Source organism: Saccoglossus kowalevskii, chromosome 12, assembly GCF_978046115.1.
Source record: "Saccoglossus kowalevskii chromosome 12, keSacKowa6.1, whole genome shotgun sequence".
Taxonomy (NCBI): domain Eukaryota; kingdom Metazoa; phylum Hemichordata; class Enteropneusta; family Harrimaniidae; genus Saccoglossus; species Saccoglossus kowalevskii.
In genome coordinates, this window is record NC_140652.1 from 10,006,759 (window position 1) to 10,020,122 (window position 13,364).

At 35.6% G+C, this 13,364-nt stretch overlaps 1 protein-coding gene across 1 annotated transcript; it reads left to right on the forward strand.

The window, feature by feature from the left end:
* Window positions 1-7,960: 7,960 nt before the first annotated feature.
* Window positions 7,961-10,200, forward strand: LOC144356976 (C-type lectin lectoxin-Thr1-like). The gene is made up of 5 exons (XM_085506119.1): window positions 7,961-7,992; window positions 8,605-8,697; window positions 8,909-9,278; window positions 9,646-9,725; window positions 9,957-10,200. Exons 2-5 carry the CDS (start codon window positions 8,625-8,627, stop codon window positions 9,986-9,988), a joined length of 555 nt encoding a protein of 184 aa, XP_085362245.1. The 5' UTR covers window positions 7,961-7,992; window positions 8,605-8,624; the 3' UTR covers window positions 9,989-10,200.
* The last annotated feature ends 3,164 nt before the right edge of the window (window positions 10,201-13,364 follow it).

Below are 13,364 nucleotides of genomic sequence, written 5' to 3' on the forward strand. Positions count from 1 at the left end.
TATTTATTATTATGAAGAAAATGTACTCAAACTGCTTAATCATTTCCTTCACTATTGTACTTTCACGGCGACAACAGCGTTTTTTTTTATAAAACATCAAACTGTTAGAGATCAATCTTATTACTCCCTATTTTATTTCGTATTTTAGGCACAGACCATCGAAAAAAGGTAACTATGACGATGAGTATTTTGATAAACCTAAGGGATACGTCTGTTAGTTTGAAGAAGGTAAGAAACATAATGTCACACATGGCCTAAGAAGTCAAACGCAATAAAACATAACAACACTTTGCCATTAGATACAATTTTTCCATTACATGAACCTTGTTCTCCTTAAATGCATTATTCGAAATATCTCGCAGTAACTATTTGTTATACTAGATATAGTGGTGTTAGGAAATCAACTGAAAATTAGACAGTTTGTTTTAATAATAACATTTAACACAGACGATGGTAGGAGCCGTCCGAATATTTAATCACTGCGATGTTTTGCATTGCAGAATGCCCATGTATCAATCAAGCCGCGGAGTAAGGCGTGGCCGAAAGAAGAAGATCTTGCAATGAACAACTCAAACCTATTCGATGTTTCCCCATGGCAATAGGACGGAAGAAGTGTCACAGCGTTCATATAATATATAATGCATGATTAGGGGTATATTTTCGTAAAGGGAAATTTGATTCTGTAACAATATTATACTATTGACTACTAGACTTTAATTCTGTTAATTATAATGTTTTGGGTTGGTTGGAATAGTAATAGTAAATATACTGTGAATATTTATGTCTCAGATGTATATATATATATATATATATATATATATATATATATATATATATATATATATATATATATATATATATATCAATATAAACTTGAAACCTGACAAAGATATGACGTATGAATTTGCTAATATCATATAGATCAGATAATATAACAAGAAGTGTATATATATGACAACCCTAACTGAGCTAAAAGCTCATATATTGATTTACACTTGTAGACAAATTATATGGAATGTGTTCATTTTTCAAAATTAGTTGTTGGAAATATGAAGACTAATATATACACATCACCAAAATATTACAGAGTTTGATTTATTTACAAAATAAAAGTTATCATATAGATGCAGGTGGTGTTTCGCATACGTCACGATCGCCCATTTTTTGTTCTTGTTTATGTATATTGCATTCTGTTCTGAGGCAATAATGCCGGATTGTAACATAGTCGAGTAGACAAACAGCGTGTGTGACACATTGCTACTAGAGAACAAACTACACTATCAAAAATCCCATACTCTCGTTTGTAGAAACACAACAACGGTCGCCACTTTGTTCACAAACAAATAACAAAATGGCAAGTGCAGTTCAAGGCAAACTGCACAGACTATATTTATCTCCAAGCATCATCAACATGAACATAAAAAGAACAAAATGTACATATATTTCCAAGCAATAGTTTAAAACCTTGGTGGGCTTATGAATTCTTACAATGGTTAAAGAACTAAAAGATTTAACAATAAAACGCTACACTCATCTGGAGTTCTTGGTGATGCGTGTCTTTTATTATAGTCAGCGAACTTGTCTCCCGATACACGGAGCAGTAAGCATCAACGCGGAATGACCGATCAGCACCCAATACACGCGAAAGCAGGTAAACAATGGAGACGGCACACGATCATAAATAATCAACACGACGACACAGTACGTGAATATCCACATTGATGAATTGCGACACAATGTAAACAATGTATTGTCGGAACAAATGCACGCACACTTGGAACCACGAAATAACCCGTGTCTGCGTTCGCCACAAATACCACAAAGCGATATTTAATTACTGCGACTATTTATCCGTCTTCAACTCACTTCCTTACCGACCAACTCGGGATTTATGGTTCTTTTCTTCAGTAACAAAATGTTTTGACACATAAACCCAATACCTGTTTTTTCATGATGGGGTTCGTCAAAAATTCATAAAAAACGACTATTGAATGAGTAAACTAAATCAACATATGTCTGCAAAGCGCTATTATAGTATTCATATACATAGTGTAAAAGCTACAACTGTAATTATGCGCAGAATAAAACCACTTTAACGAATTAGCAGATTAAGACTGTTAGATGTACAGGCCAATTAGGTTCATTATGATCATTTATTAATGAGAAAACGACAGAGAGTACAATATCCTTAATGTGCTTTACAATTATGAACATACTTTTATACACAACCGACATTCTACCTCATGCATTCACGTGATGCTTATCACAACTGCGTTGTATAAAATCAAACCTAACTCATGCGATGAGTTAAGCCCCTGTACACTGCCCAGCTATACCTTTTCCAACGTATTCCATCAAGGGATGCACAAAATCTTCGCCCAGTTGCATACATATTAGATCAGTCTTTATTACAGTCTATCTTTCACGACTTTGTGCCGCACACTGCTACGACTGAACACATTTGACCACATCTGACTTGCATTCAACATGCTCGCCTTATCATCATATCGCCCAGAATGCAACATAACAAATAGCGTTTACTTAAGACCAATTTTCTTCATTTTCGGTGTTCTAAATTCCATTAAAACGCCTTCGAAGAGCGTGTTGAAATAAATTGTTTTAAAACAAAATGTAGGTTTTGTAATACGCGTGTGACACGAAAAATATATATATTCACCTTTCTCTTACTTCGTGGTAACACATTCGTTTAAAGTTAAAGAGGAACCGGTACTATAAATAAGAAGCAAGATGGCCACCGTATTAGTATGCTAATCCGAACCAAGTCGCTCACATCGTGGCGGGAGCTCCGTGAAATGTGCCATTTGCGATGTTTGGGGATCAAGCTGTGATTCCAAATACATATTTACGGGGGCATGAATATGTACGCTAGCGATAACACTGATCTGGTTGGGCTTTTGATGTATAATTGTTGTTGTTTTCAGTCGAAACGTGCCGCGACAAGTAAAAATCACGATTTTAAAATAGCGGCTAATGTATGCAAAATGTAAATCCCCTAGATGTTTATTCAATATATAAAACTTGTTGGTTAACAAACAGCATTGTTGTTACGTAGTTTGTCTATGGTCTAAACCATCGGTAACACTGGGAACATGTCAATAACATTAGGTCACGGGCTTTCAGATATCCATTGCAATAACTGTAGAAGTAGAAATTATTCGCGTCGTTTTAATTTCGCGGTTAGTCCAAATGCGCGAAATTAAAAACACGCGAAAATTTCTTGTTGGAATGTAAAACACAATACCCAAGTCAAAGCAACACTCAAAAGCCACATCATCGAGAAGACGATCGAGAAAGCGATGTTTGAAACCAAAGACCAGTCAGTGGAGAGAGGGGGTTTGGGCCAGACTCGTAACTCAACTAACTATATGCTACCTAAAATTACTATTCATTTGAATAAGTTACACAAAGATGTAATATCGTTTCTTTTAATATAATAAGTAACATAACGTGCAATGATAATAAACAACAAAATCGAGAGCCCGAAAGAAAATGATTTTTTTAATTCACTTTCATTTTAGTTGTTTTTACTTGCCAGCAAACAATAGGCCCCGTGTTTCGTAAGCCAGCATGAAATTCATAGAAATCAGTACTGGCCTGTAAATAAAGTTGGCGAAGGGGGTTCAACTTATGTGCACAATCGATAAAAGTTTGTAAACGACTCAACAAGAAGTGTCCATTTGTTTTGCCTAGCATGACCAGTAGACGTAGTCGCGCCATATATTGAAACAACGTCGATTTTGTTATAATTACAACGCAGTAGATTGGGCGTTAAATTTGAGTCTACGGTAAAATAGTTTTGAGAGAACGCTCTTCTCTTTCTCGCCGCTCATTTGATTTTGACTATAAAGTCAACCCCACGTTCACCCGCTAGACCACAAGAACTCAAATCTTACACGAGATACAAGCCCGTACCAGCCTTGCACATACGTGCTAGCCTTCACGGAAGAAAAGGCTGTACATTTTGATTTTCCAGACACAGACAAGATGAGCCCGTGATGTAGCGGCGCCTTTTTATTAGTCCCCGTTCGGACGCAGTCCAAAAACGGGGACTTATATTCTGACCCTTGCGCGTCCGTGCTTCCGTCCGGACCTGTATCTTAGAAATGCCTGGGCCAATCATAATCAAACTTTACACATACATCATACATGACATTATACATATGCACATCAATTTGTTTACGATTTGCTTAAAGATGGCCGAATGGCGGTCATTTTTGTGCTAAACTATCATCAAAATCAAGCATTTCTCGTTCAAACTTGGTATATACATTAGACATTATAGACCTTGATGCAAATAATTTTGATTAACAGATAAGATTCAAAATCGCCGACTGGTGGCCATTTTGTTTTAATGAATGTGGTTCTCGTGCCATATCTCTGACTTGCTTTCACTGATTATGTTCAAATTTTAAATATTCATTATACATCATGTCATAGATATACAGATATATTGGTGTGACGATCCTATTCAAAATGGGCGAATGGTGGCCATTTTTGTGCTAAAAATCATCAAATATCAAGCATTTATGGCATTTATGAATGGATTTCGTTCGACTTGGTACATATATTAGACATTACGAGTTCCTGATGCACATCATTTTATTTTTCAGATCGGATTCAAAATGACTGACGGGTGGCCATTTTATTTTAATGATCGGGCTTCTAGAGCCATATCTCTGACATGCTTTGACTGATTATGTTTAAATTATATATATATATATATATATATATATATATATATATATATATATATATATATATATATATATATATATATAATTATATTTATATAAATGGCTGACTTTGAATGCTGTTCCAGAGCAATATCTCTCAATATGGACAAGTAATTGTTTGACGATCAGATACAATCACTTTAATGTTAAAAAAATCTAAATAATCATATTCCTGACATGGTTATATTCCAGCTATATTACTATAAACAAAACTATGTATCTTAAATTCGATAACTAACGGGGACTGTGCCATGCATGGCTTGTTACTTATGCTTTTGTTATTTCACCACTCGGAAATTCCATGTAGTAACTCCTATACCAATTTGTGGATTTTATGGAAATTTATGGAAATTTGAGGGCAATAGTAAATTCACGTTTTGTTTATCGATTTGCGACTGAATTATGAGAACCGAAGTCCTTGACCAGAGCTATTTACCAACTTGTTATATTAGCAGGCCGGAGGAGTATACGTATACGGAATGTGCATAGGAATGTTTGTTCTCAGTTTCACTGTATACGAGATCAATACTGTCAATAGACTGACGCAACGGAAACAGACAAGTCGGCCGATTTTTTTCGTGGCCGTTTAGCAACAATCTGGTTTTGTGTTCAATATCCGGTTGACTGCTGTCTTTACTTATGGGCCGTCATCAACTTGAATTTGGTTAGTTCCGCAGCATATTTGCCCGTCGATGTATATATTACGGAGCGCGCGATGTTTCAAATCATGGCATATAGCTCTGTGTTTGTCGCAAATGACCGAACTGCCTAATATGTACTTGGTTTGAAATTCAATTGTTATGTTATATTTAAACAAGTAATCGTAATCCGTTCAAAGGATGTTTATATCAGTTTGTGGTATTAGCGGACAGGGAGAAAGATAAGCATTCATTTACTTAGTGGACAGAGGCGGAGTTAATTACCTGTGAACACTTGGTGCAATCTATGGGATTGAGCGGTTCCCCCTTTAAATCATTTGAAATGGTATAAGAATCGATATAATTGTGTTATTCGTTTTTGCCCGCATCAGAGTGGAAGGTGAAGGTGGGGCACCCATTGGTGTTCCTGTAGTTTTGAACCTGATCATGTTCTTGTGTTTCAAAAACCATGTTCTGGCGTTTTCTGCAGTACAAGTACACGTACCCGTGATCAAGAATATAAATTTATTGCTTAGATGTCAGTTTTGTCTGGGTATTATGTAAACAACCGTAGTTGAAAGACGCGAACAAATCGATGAACTTGTTTTCTTAAAGGATGCTTTAGCGCTACAATCCTATGAAAGACGAACGTTTTAAAAATGTTTTGATCTGTTTTTACTTTAATCTGAAGAACTCTCCAATAAAAACTGTTCCCTAGTCGTAGAACCATGCACAGTGCTACGGATCTCGGGCGTGTCTAGACGGGAAGTGTGCGGCTGGCTTACACATATGTCTCCTTCCCGTTGCCACACAAGTGACCATACAATATACGATTCAAGCTACAATTTTAAAGCAGGCAGACGACGTTGTACCGCATAAACTAATAAATTGTAATGACTATATTTAAGGATACGTGATAATAGAGCACAGATATATTTGTTCATATGAGCATCTCCGGGTATCATTGATGATGGCGCACTGTTTCTATAATCGAAAGAAGTGGTATTAAAAACAGTTGTTATAAAATACATAACATTTTCGTGCAATTCCTGCAACACGATTCTTACGATAGACATAAAGTGAATTTTTATACTACCATGAACTGCATAATTCATACTCAAGCGAAACAATATTCGAACACAATGCGTATATATGCGTAATTCATATATTTGAAATTAGATGCACCTCAATAAAACTAGGTTTATTCCTTAACAAATCATTGTTAAATTTTGTTTGTACAGTATTTTTGTATGAAGGACGATATGATTCTGATGATTATATATATATTCAATTTCCTCGAAATCAAATGTTAATAGCAAGATTGTAGAAGGAGATACTATGTATTCGATGCTTTGTATTTTAAGTTCCAAAAGTTTTTGTTTGTTTTGCAAATACATAAGATTTCTTAGCCATTTGTACGCCATATCCGAATTTTTCACCATTTACAAAATATTTTCACGTATGGTCACATAGCTAAAATACATTCCAAATCATTTATGGGTTGCTGTTAACACACAAATGATAAAATATATACGTATTTCAATTTGACTTAGAATTAGAATTACACTAGTTTGCAGATGTTTCATAAATTCTTGAAATGTTATTACCGGACAAGCTGTGACTTTATTACCCAAGCTGTGACCTGTATTCGCACTCCATGGAAAAACTGGGAAAGTGTCAACGGCCCTTTTTGTGAGGAGGTGTCTGTCTGCTGATATAAGGCGACACCCGGTTGCTACGAAAGGAAGACTCCTGTCTGCTTGCGAGAGAATCACCTGCCTGATTGCCGAGAGCCTACACCCCAAGTTTTGTGATTCCTCGTAGTAATTTTAGTAGGGACAAACTAGCTTGGTGAGATTATATACTAAAAAAAAACCTTCAAGCAACCTTTAAATCTTGGTGTGTTTCCTGTCTCTGCACATAAATGTAATTGAATGGGTTTACATCAACTATCACTGTACCTCCGCTGCTAAGTGAGTTTCCCCGACTTGAAGAATCCTACTCCCGCTATCCTGACCACACAGCGAACAATACACACCCGACTCATCACTTTCATTTATAATTGTGACAGTAATTGTTCCCATATTAGCTATTCAAGAATGTTGATGCAGACCTGTAGCTGATAGGAAATTATTTTTACGCGACGCAAAGAGTTGAACGTATTCTTTAAAAATCAATATGTGCAAACTGTGGGAAATATGGTGTTCAAGGTTTTGAAGTGATGTTGTCTACTACATGAAAGTTGTTAAACAAATAAAATCTAAAAGGAGAAATCTGAAACAAATGAAACGATTGGTTTTGTGAAAGTAGACGACCGTGAAGTCAAATGCAATATGGTTTCAAAGTGAAATGTGACGACCGCTGTCGGATGTTTGAGTACGAGAGAACAAAATACACTTGAAACAATAACCATGAATCCCGGAAACACTGGTCAATATGGCACTCTCATGTGATGAGAAAGTGGATAAGCAACGCCCCGAATATTCGCTGTATTGTATTGTATCGATGTTGCGTAGCACGGTTATTTCTGTATAAAAAGGCCATCAGAGTGTGGAAATACTCATACCATTGGCAACACAGCTCAGCTGCAGTTCACTCCGGTAAGAACTATAATTTGTGTTTGTAAAACTTTGTATGTAGCTACGCCTGCCCGTTAATTTATTTACATACAGTATTATACAAAAATGTGTAGTATTAATCCATAAAACTACAATATCTAAAATCTGCAAATTCACTTAGGGAAAAAAATCGCTTTTTTTCATCGCCCGCATCAGTTTGTTTTGCATATATGTGTACCAATAAAGTGCCTGCATTAGGACATAAATAAAGCTTTAATAAATATACACAAAGCGTTTATTTATATTAATTATAAGTTGAACTTGTATATTCTTATTGTGGTATTGAATACTGTTATTACAATAAAATATTCGCATCGCTTTACCATTTTTTACTTATTACTGAAAAGAGAAGTTTTTATATATTGATGTTATAAATACATAAGTACATACATTTCTTAACAACTGTTTCACTCGATATTACATATTACGTGTGTAACTAAAGTCAGCCATGAACCATATTGTAGTTCGTCAACTTGTTGCTGATATTCAAATTCTTACTCAACCTTATAAGTTTTCATCGTTCTATGTACATGACATGAGATACCATACCACTGTATGATACTTTTCATTCACGTCTATTATATCTTCCTTCAGAAACCACCCAGCACGACAATATGCTGTTATTTGTTACGTTTCTCGCCTTTGCCGGTGCTACATATGCTCAACACCCGTCCGGAAATTCAGAAGGTGAGAATTTTCATCTAGTTCCCATACTACGCATGGTCGCATGTCAATTAAGCAACACAATAGTGTTGGAAATAATAATCTTTTATTATTTAAACCAATGAAATTGACAATACTAGATAAATCAACAACCTTATATAATTTATTAAATTATTATAACATAGTTATCGTCCATATACCACCAGGTAGTCATGTGTCATTTTCATTTCTACAGTATTTGACTATACAAGTTGTTACTGTTGGAGATATGAAGTATTCTGCAGAACTAAGGATTCAGACTGGCAGTGGGCTAAGGATGAGTGTGAAAGCATGGGTGGTTGGTTGGCGACAATCGACAAGAAGAAGACTCACCAAGAAATACGAAAACTAATCCGTGCGCACGCTGACAATGTGACTTGCAGTAACTACGGATTTTGGATTGGTCTACATGATGCTAGGGATCCAAAAACATCCAGACATAAAATGCAACCTGAAAAGTTTTCGTGGGTGCACGAACAGTGCCACGATTTTCAGGTGTGGGAGAAGAATCAACCTAATGATAACATTTCACAGGACAGTCATGGAGAGAATTGCGTTCAGTTGTGGTAAGTACATTGAAGTATATGTAGTCAATAGATAATACACTCTCTCTACACACTCTAGTGGAATAATGTTTAATATACATTACACCACTGAGGCTCAGAAAGTAATGTTCAACTTAATATTACGCGTATCGATATGTGTTTATCATTTTGAGCGAGTTTTCAAGTCAAAAAATGTTTCTAAATATCTATGTATCTTTGCTCTTCATTTCATTTCATGTTATGTCAAATAGAAATACATTAGAAGACAATTTACTTTAACTACTTCATTATTACCCTTAGTCATAATCGTAACATTGTATAAAACATTAATCTATTTCTATTCAGGAAATCATTCTTATATTTGCATGTACGTTGTTTTGTATTCTAGGTACAGACCAACGAAAAAAGGTAACTATGACGATGAATATTGTGGAGAGCCTAAGGGATACGTCTGTCAGTTTAAAGAAGGTAGGCAAAATTATGTCACAGACATCACATTCCGTATTCGACCAAGAGGCCATTTGTTCAAATACATCCAATAAATGCATTAATTCAAAAGTCTCCCAGCAACTGTTTGTTTGAATCAAATAAAAATATGACAGTTTGTGTCATCCATAGCTTTTATCATAGGCAATCGCATCGATCTTGCCAAGCTTTGTGCTAAAGTCTTGTTAATCACTGCGATGTTTTGTATTGCAGAATGTCCTTGTATCAATCAAGCCGTGGAGTAAGACATGAAAAAATGCGGATGGAAATATCGCAATAAACGTGTCAACCAACTCAAACTCTTTAGATGGATTCCCCAAAGTAAGCGACACGACGTTCGACGTTTTTGCAAATGGAATCTTCAATCTGTATACCTATACGATTCGTTGTATATTATATAGTTATACATGTTTTGGTTTGCTTTGAATGAGAATAAAGAATATAATGTGAAAATTGATGTTTGAAATGTATATAGATTCTTCAAATACGGTGTAACACAATTATACCTGGGGCTTGTGGGTAGAATTTAAAAAGATGCTACGAACTCGCCTAGTTAATATCACGAGTGATGTTAAACGACAGCCGCACCACGGAACTTTTTAGAAAATAAGAAAATTACAATCAGCCTGTATTTGATAAGTGGCAGCCGAGTGAAAAACATCTGAATAACCGTCAAAAATCGCTCTTACTGGTACTGGTTTCGCGTATGATAAAAAACGTGATAATATATTGTAGGTATGCTGAGTGTACATTGTGTTGTTGTAAGGATATTCCGCACGAACGATCATTTTTTTTTGTATATTGCGGTCTGTTCTCAGGCAATCATTTCGAGAGTGTAATATAGTTGAGTAGGCGAACATTGTGTTTGACGCATTGTTACAAGAAAACAAACTACACTATCAGCAAGACCATACACCCAAAGAAATAACGTTGCACTGAAAACTTAACATCTCTAGAAGCTATATAATTTAAACTCCCCAGACTAAGTACAATACACAAGTTCTAAGAATGACTTATTTGCATAATCTTTATTCAGTGGTCATTTTATAACTACCCATAATAAAATGTATACAACTCGCATATTGGTGGATGTAAATTAAATCTAGATGCTATAATCACCTTCCATAGTCAAATAGTCAAATCACGTACAAATGGCCAAATTTGTACTATTACAAATTATATTAATGGTGTTAATCTATTGATTTGATTGCTCTAAAAACAATATTTGCATATGCAATTATTGGTATACTGGCTGATAATGCACGGCTGAACCAAGTGGCCCTGGAACATGAATTGACTACAGGTTTAATACGGAAATACATAAAACCGGTATTATTTGATTTTTAGGGAAATATAGTGATTGAATTTTGAAAAAAAATATTGAAAAACACCGAATTAAAAACATTTGAAAAAATATATAACCATAATATTTCTTTTGTTAATGGCGGGATCCAAGTTGTGAGCGTTGGTCGTTGGGTGATTGTCGTTCGCCACACAAAACTAAACCACTGTCCCTCAACATCGTGAGGTACCTAGACGATCGCCAGAACGCGTGTTCTCCGTGTTGTGAATTTGAAATGATTGCAAACCTCCAACAATGAAAACATGATTTTTAAGTTTAACTGGTGACCAACTAGATGAGATTGAGGGATTGAAGGACACAGACAAATTCAAAAATACTACGAGTCACAGGCAAAAATGTATGCCACCAATAACAACCGGTGTCACGTAGCGGCGTTCGAATTCTAGCTGACAAAATTGCAGTGAAATTGCACCAGAATTATTGCCATCAGTTTCAAAGAACACGGGACAATGCAGAATTCGACGACGATATATGATATTGTGATTCTCCACTATGGGTAAATAAATTACAGGAGATGATAAAGGTAATTTCGAAAGATACAGATTTGTGCCGAGGGTACACCAACCACTGTATTAGAGCGACGCCAACGACAGTCTTTCTCTCGGCGTGGGTTGAGAAATGGCATATCATGTACATGTCACAAAAACGATGATGCGAGAATCCGATCTTACACCAACAAACTTACCCCAGAACAACGACAAAACTTGTCAGTCATACTGTCACAAAACTTTGGTTATAACAAAGTCGGGACAAGATACACCACCAGACCGCTTACCGCCTCGTCTCAAATTTCCGTCGAGCCAAGTACCGCTGAACGTCAAATATCCATAGTTAGTATGATGAGTCACAAAAACCGAAATTAAAACGTGGAAAATGCGTTGTTTAATGAACTGTACTCGACCCTGTAGTTCAAATAGCGTTGACGCAGTCAATAAAAGGTCAGAAAGGCCATCTTTTGTTATGCTATTTTGTGTTTGCACTGCTCTTTTCACTGTTGATACGTTTCAGAATAAAAATTAGTTTGTATTCAATTTTAACTCTGTTGTGTATGTAATGTTTGTATGCATTAAGTGTGAAAATACATACTATTCTTATAAATATTCATGTTCAAGGGCCATAATCATGATCTTATAGTAGATGCAAGTAAATTCATGTTTTTTACTGGATTTATCGAATTGTCAATATACTGGAATTTTCAATATACTTGATATTGTACAATTGACACCATATATGCACTCGCGTTCAGCTCGTGAATATATGTCGTGAATTGTGCAATATCTCGTGGTATACCAGCCTTCGGCGGGAGGTTATTGCTTAAGTATACGCTTATTAAATCAGTAAATTTAATCAACATATGTATGTTTGTAATTATGCAGAGTGTAAATTGTTATGATTTTATTCATATGCAGAATGTAATCGCTATAGTAACAGTACATAACTTTGTGAACTGACTATGCTATATGAAGGTACATAACTTGTAAGCTGCCATTGTAAATCAGTACATTAGTCAAATAGATTTATTATATTAGTTAACAAACAACGATGTGTGTAGTATCTTTTGTATCAATGTGCATTCTTACTTTTTCATATTGATATACACACACGTCAGTCGACCTCATGTGTTTACTTGTTGCTTAGGGTTGACAGTCACACTTAACCTGGATAAATGGTATGAGTTAACCCACCACACACTCAACACGCTCCGACGCATCCCATATTAGCATAAAATATGTGTGCAGTTGCGTTCACAAATGTTCAGTATGGAATTTCTCGACTGTGTGACAAAAACATCCACGACTGTCACACCCGACAACATCTACACTTCTCGTGTTTTATCATTCTTCCCAGAATGCAATGAGACAAATGGCGTTTGATTTGAACCAATGCCCTTCATGTACTGCCGAATCTCAAACGGCTGCGAGAGGTAATACCTGCCCGTCTGATAACAAGCTTTTAAATAAAATGAAGTTGTGTTGTAATAAACCTATGGCGACACATACATATATATTTTTCCTTTCTTTTACTTCGTGTTAACACTTAAGGTAAAGTTAAATGAGTTGAAATTGTATAAATATCAATAAGATTTTGTAAATAGTTATTTCCACATCAGAGTGAAGAATGAAAATTTGGCAGTCATTTGTTTAATGTAGTCTCGAACCTGATCGTGTTAATCGTATGACTAAGAACACATTGATAGTTGCCAAAATTCGTGTTTTTTCTTCAATGTCGTGATCTATGCATATGACATAATTGTGTTT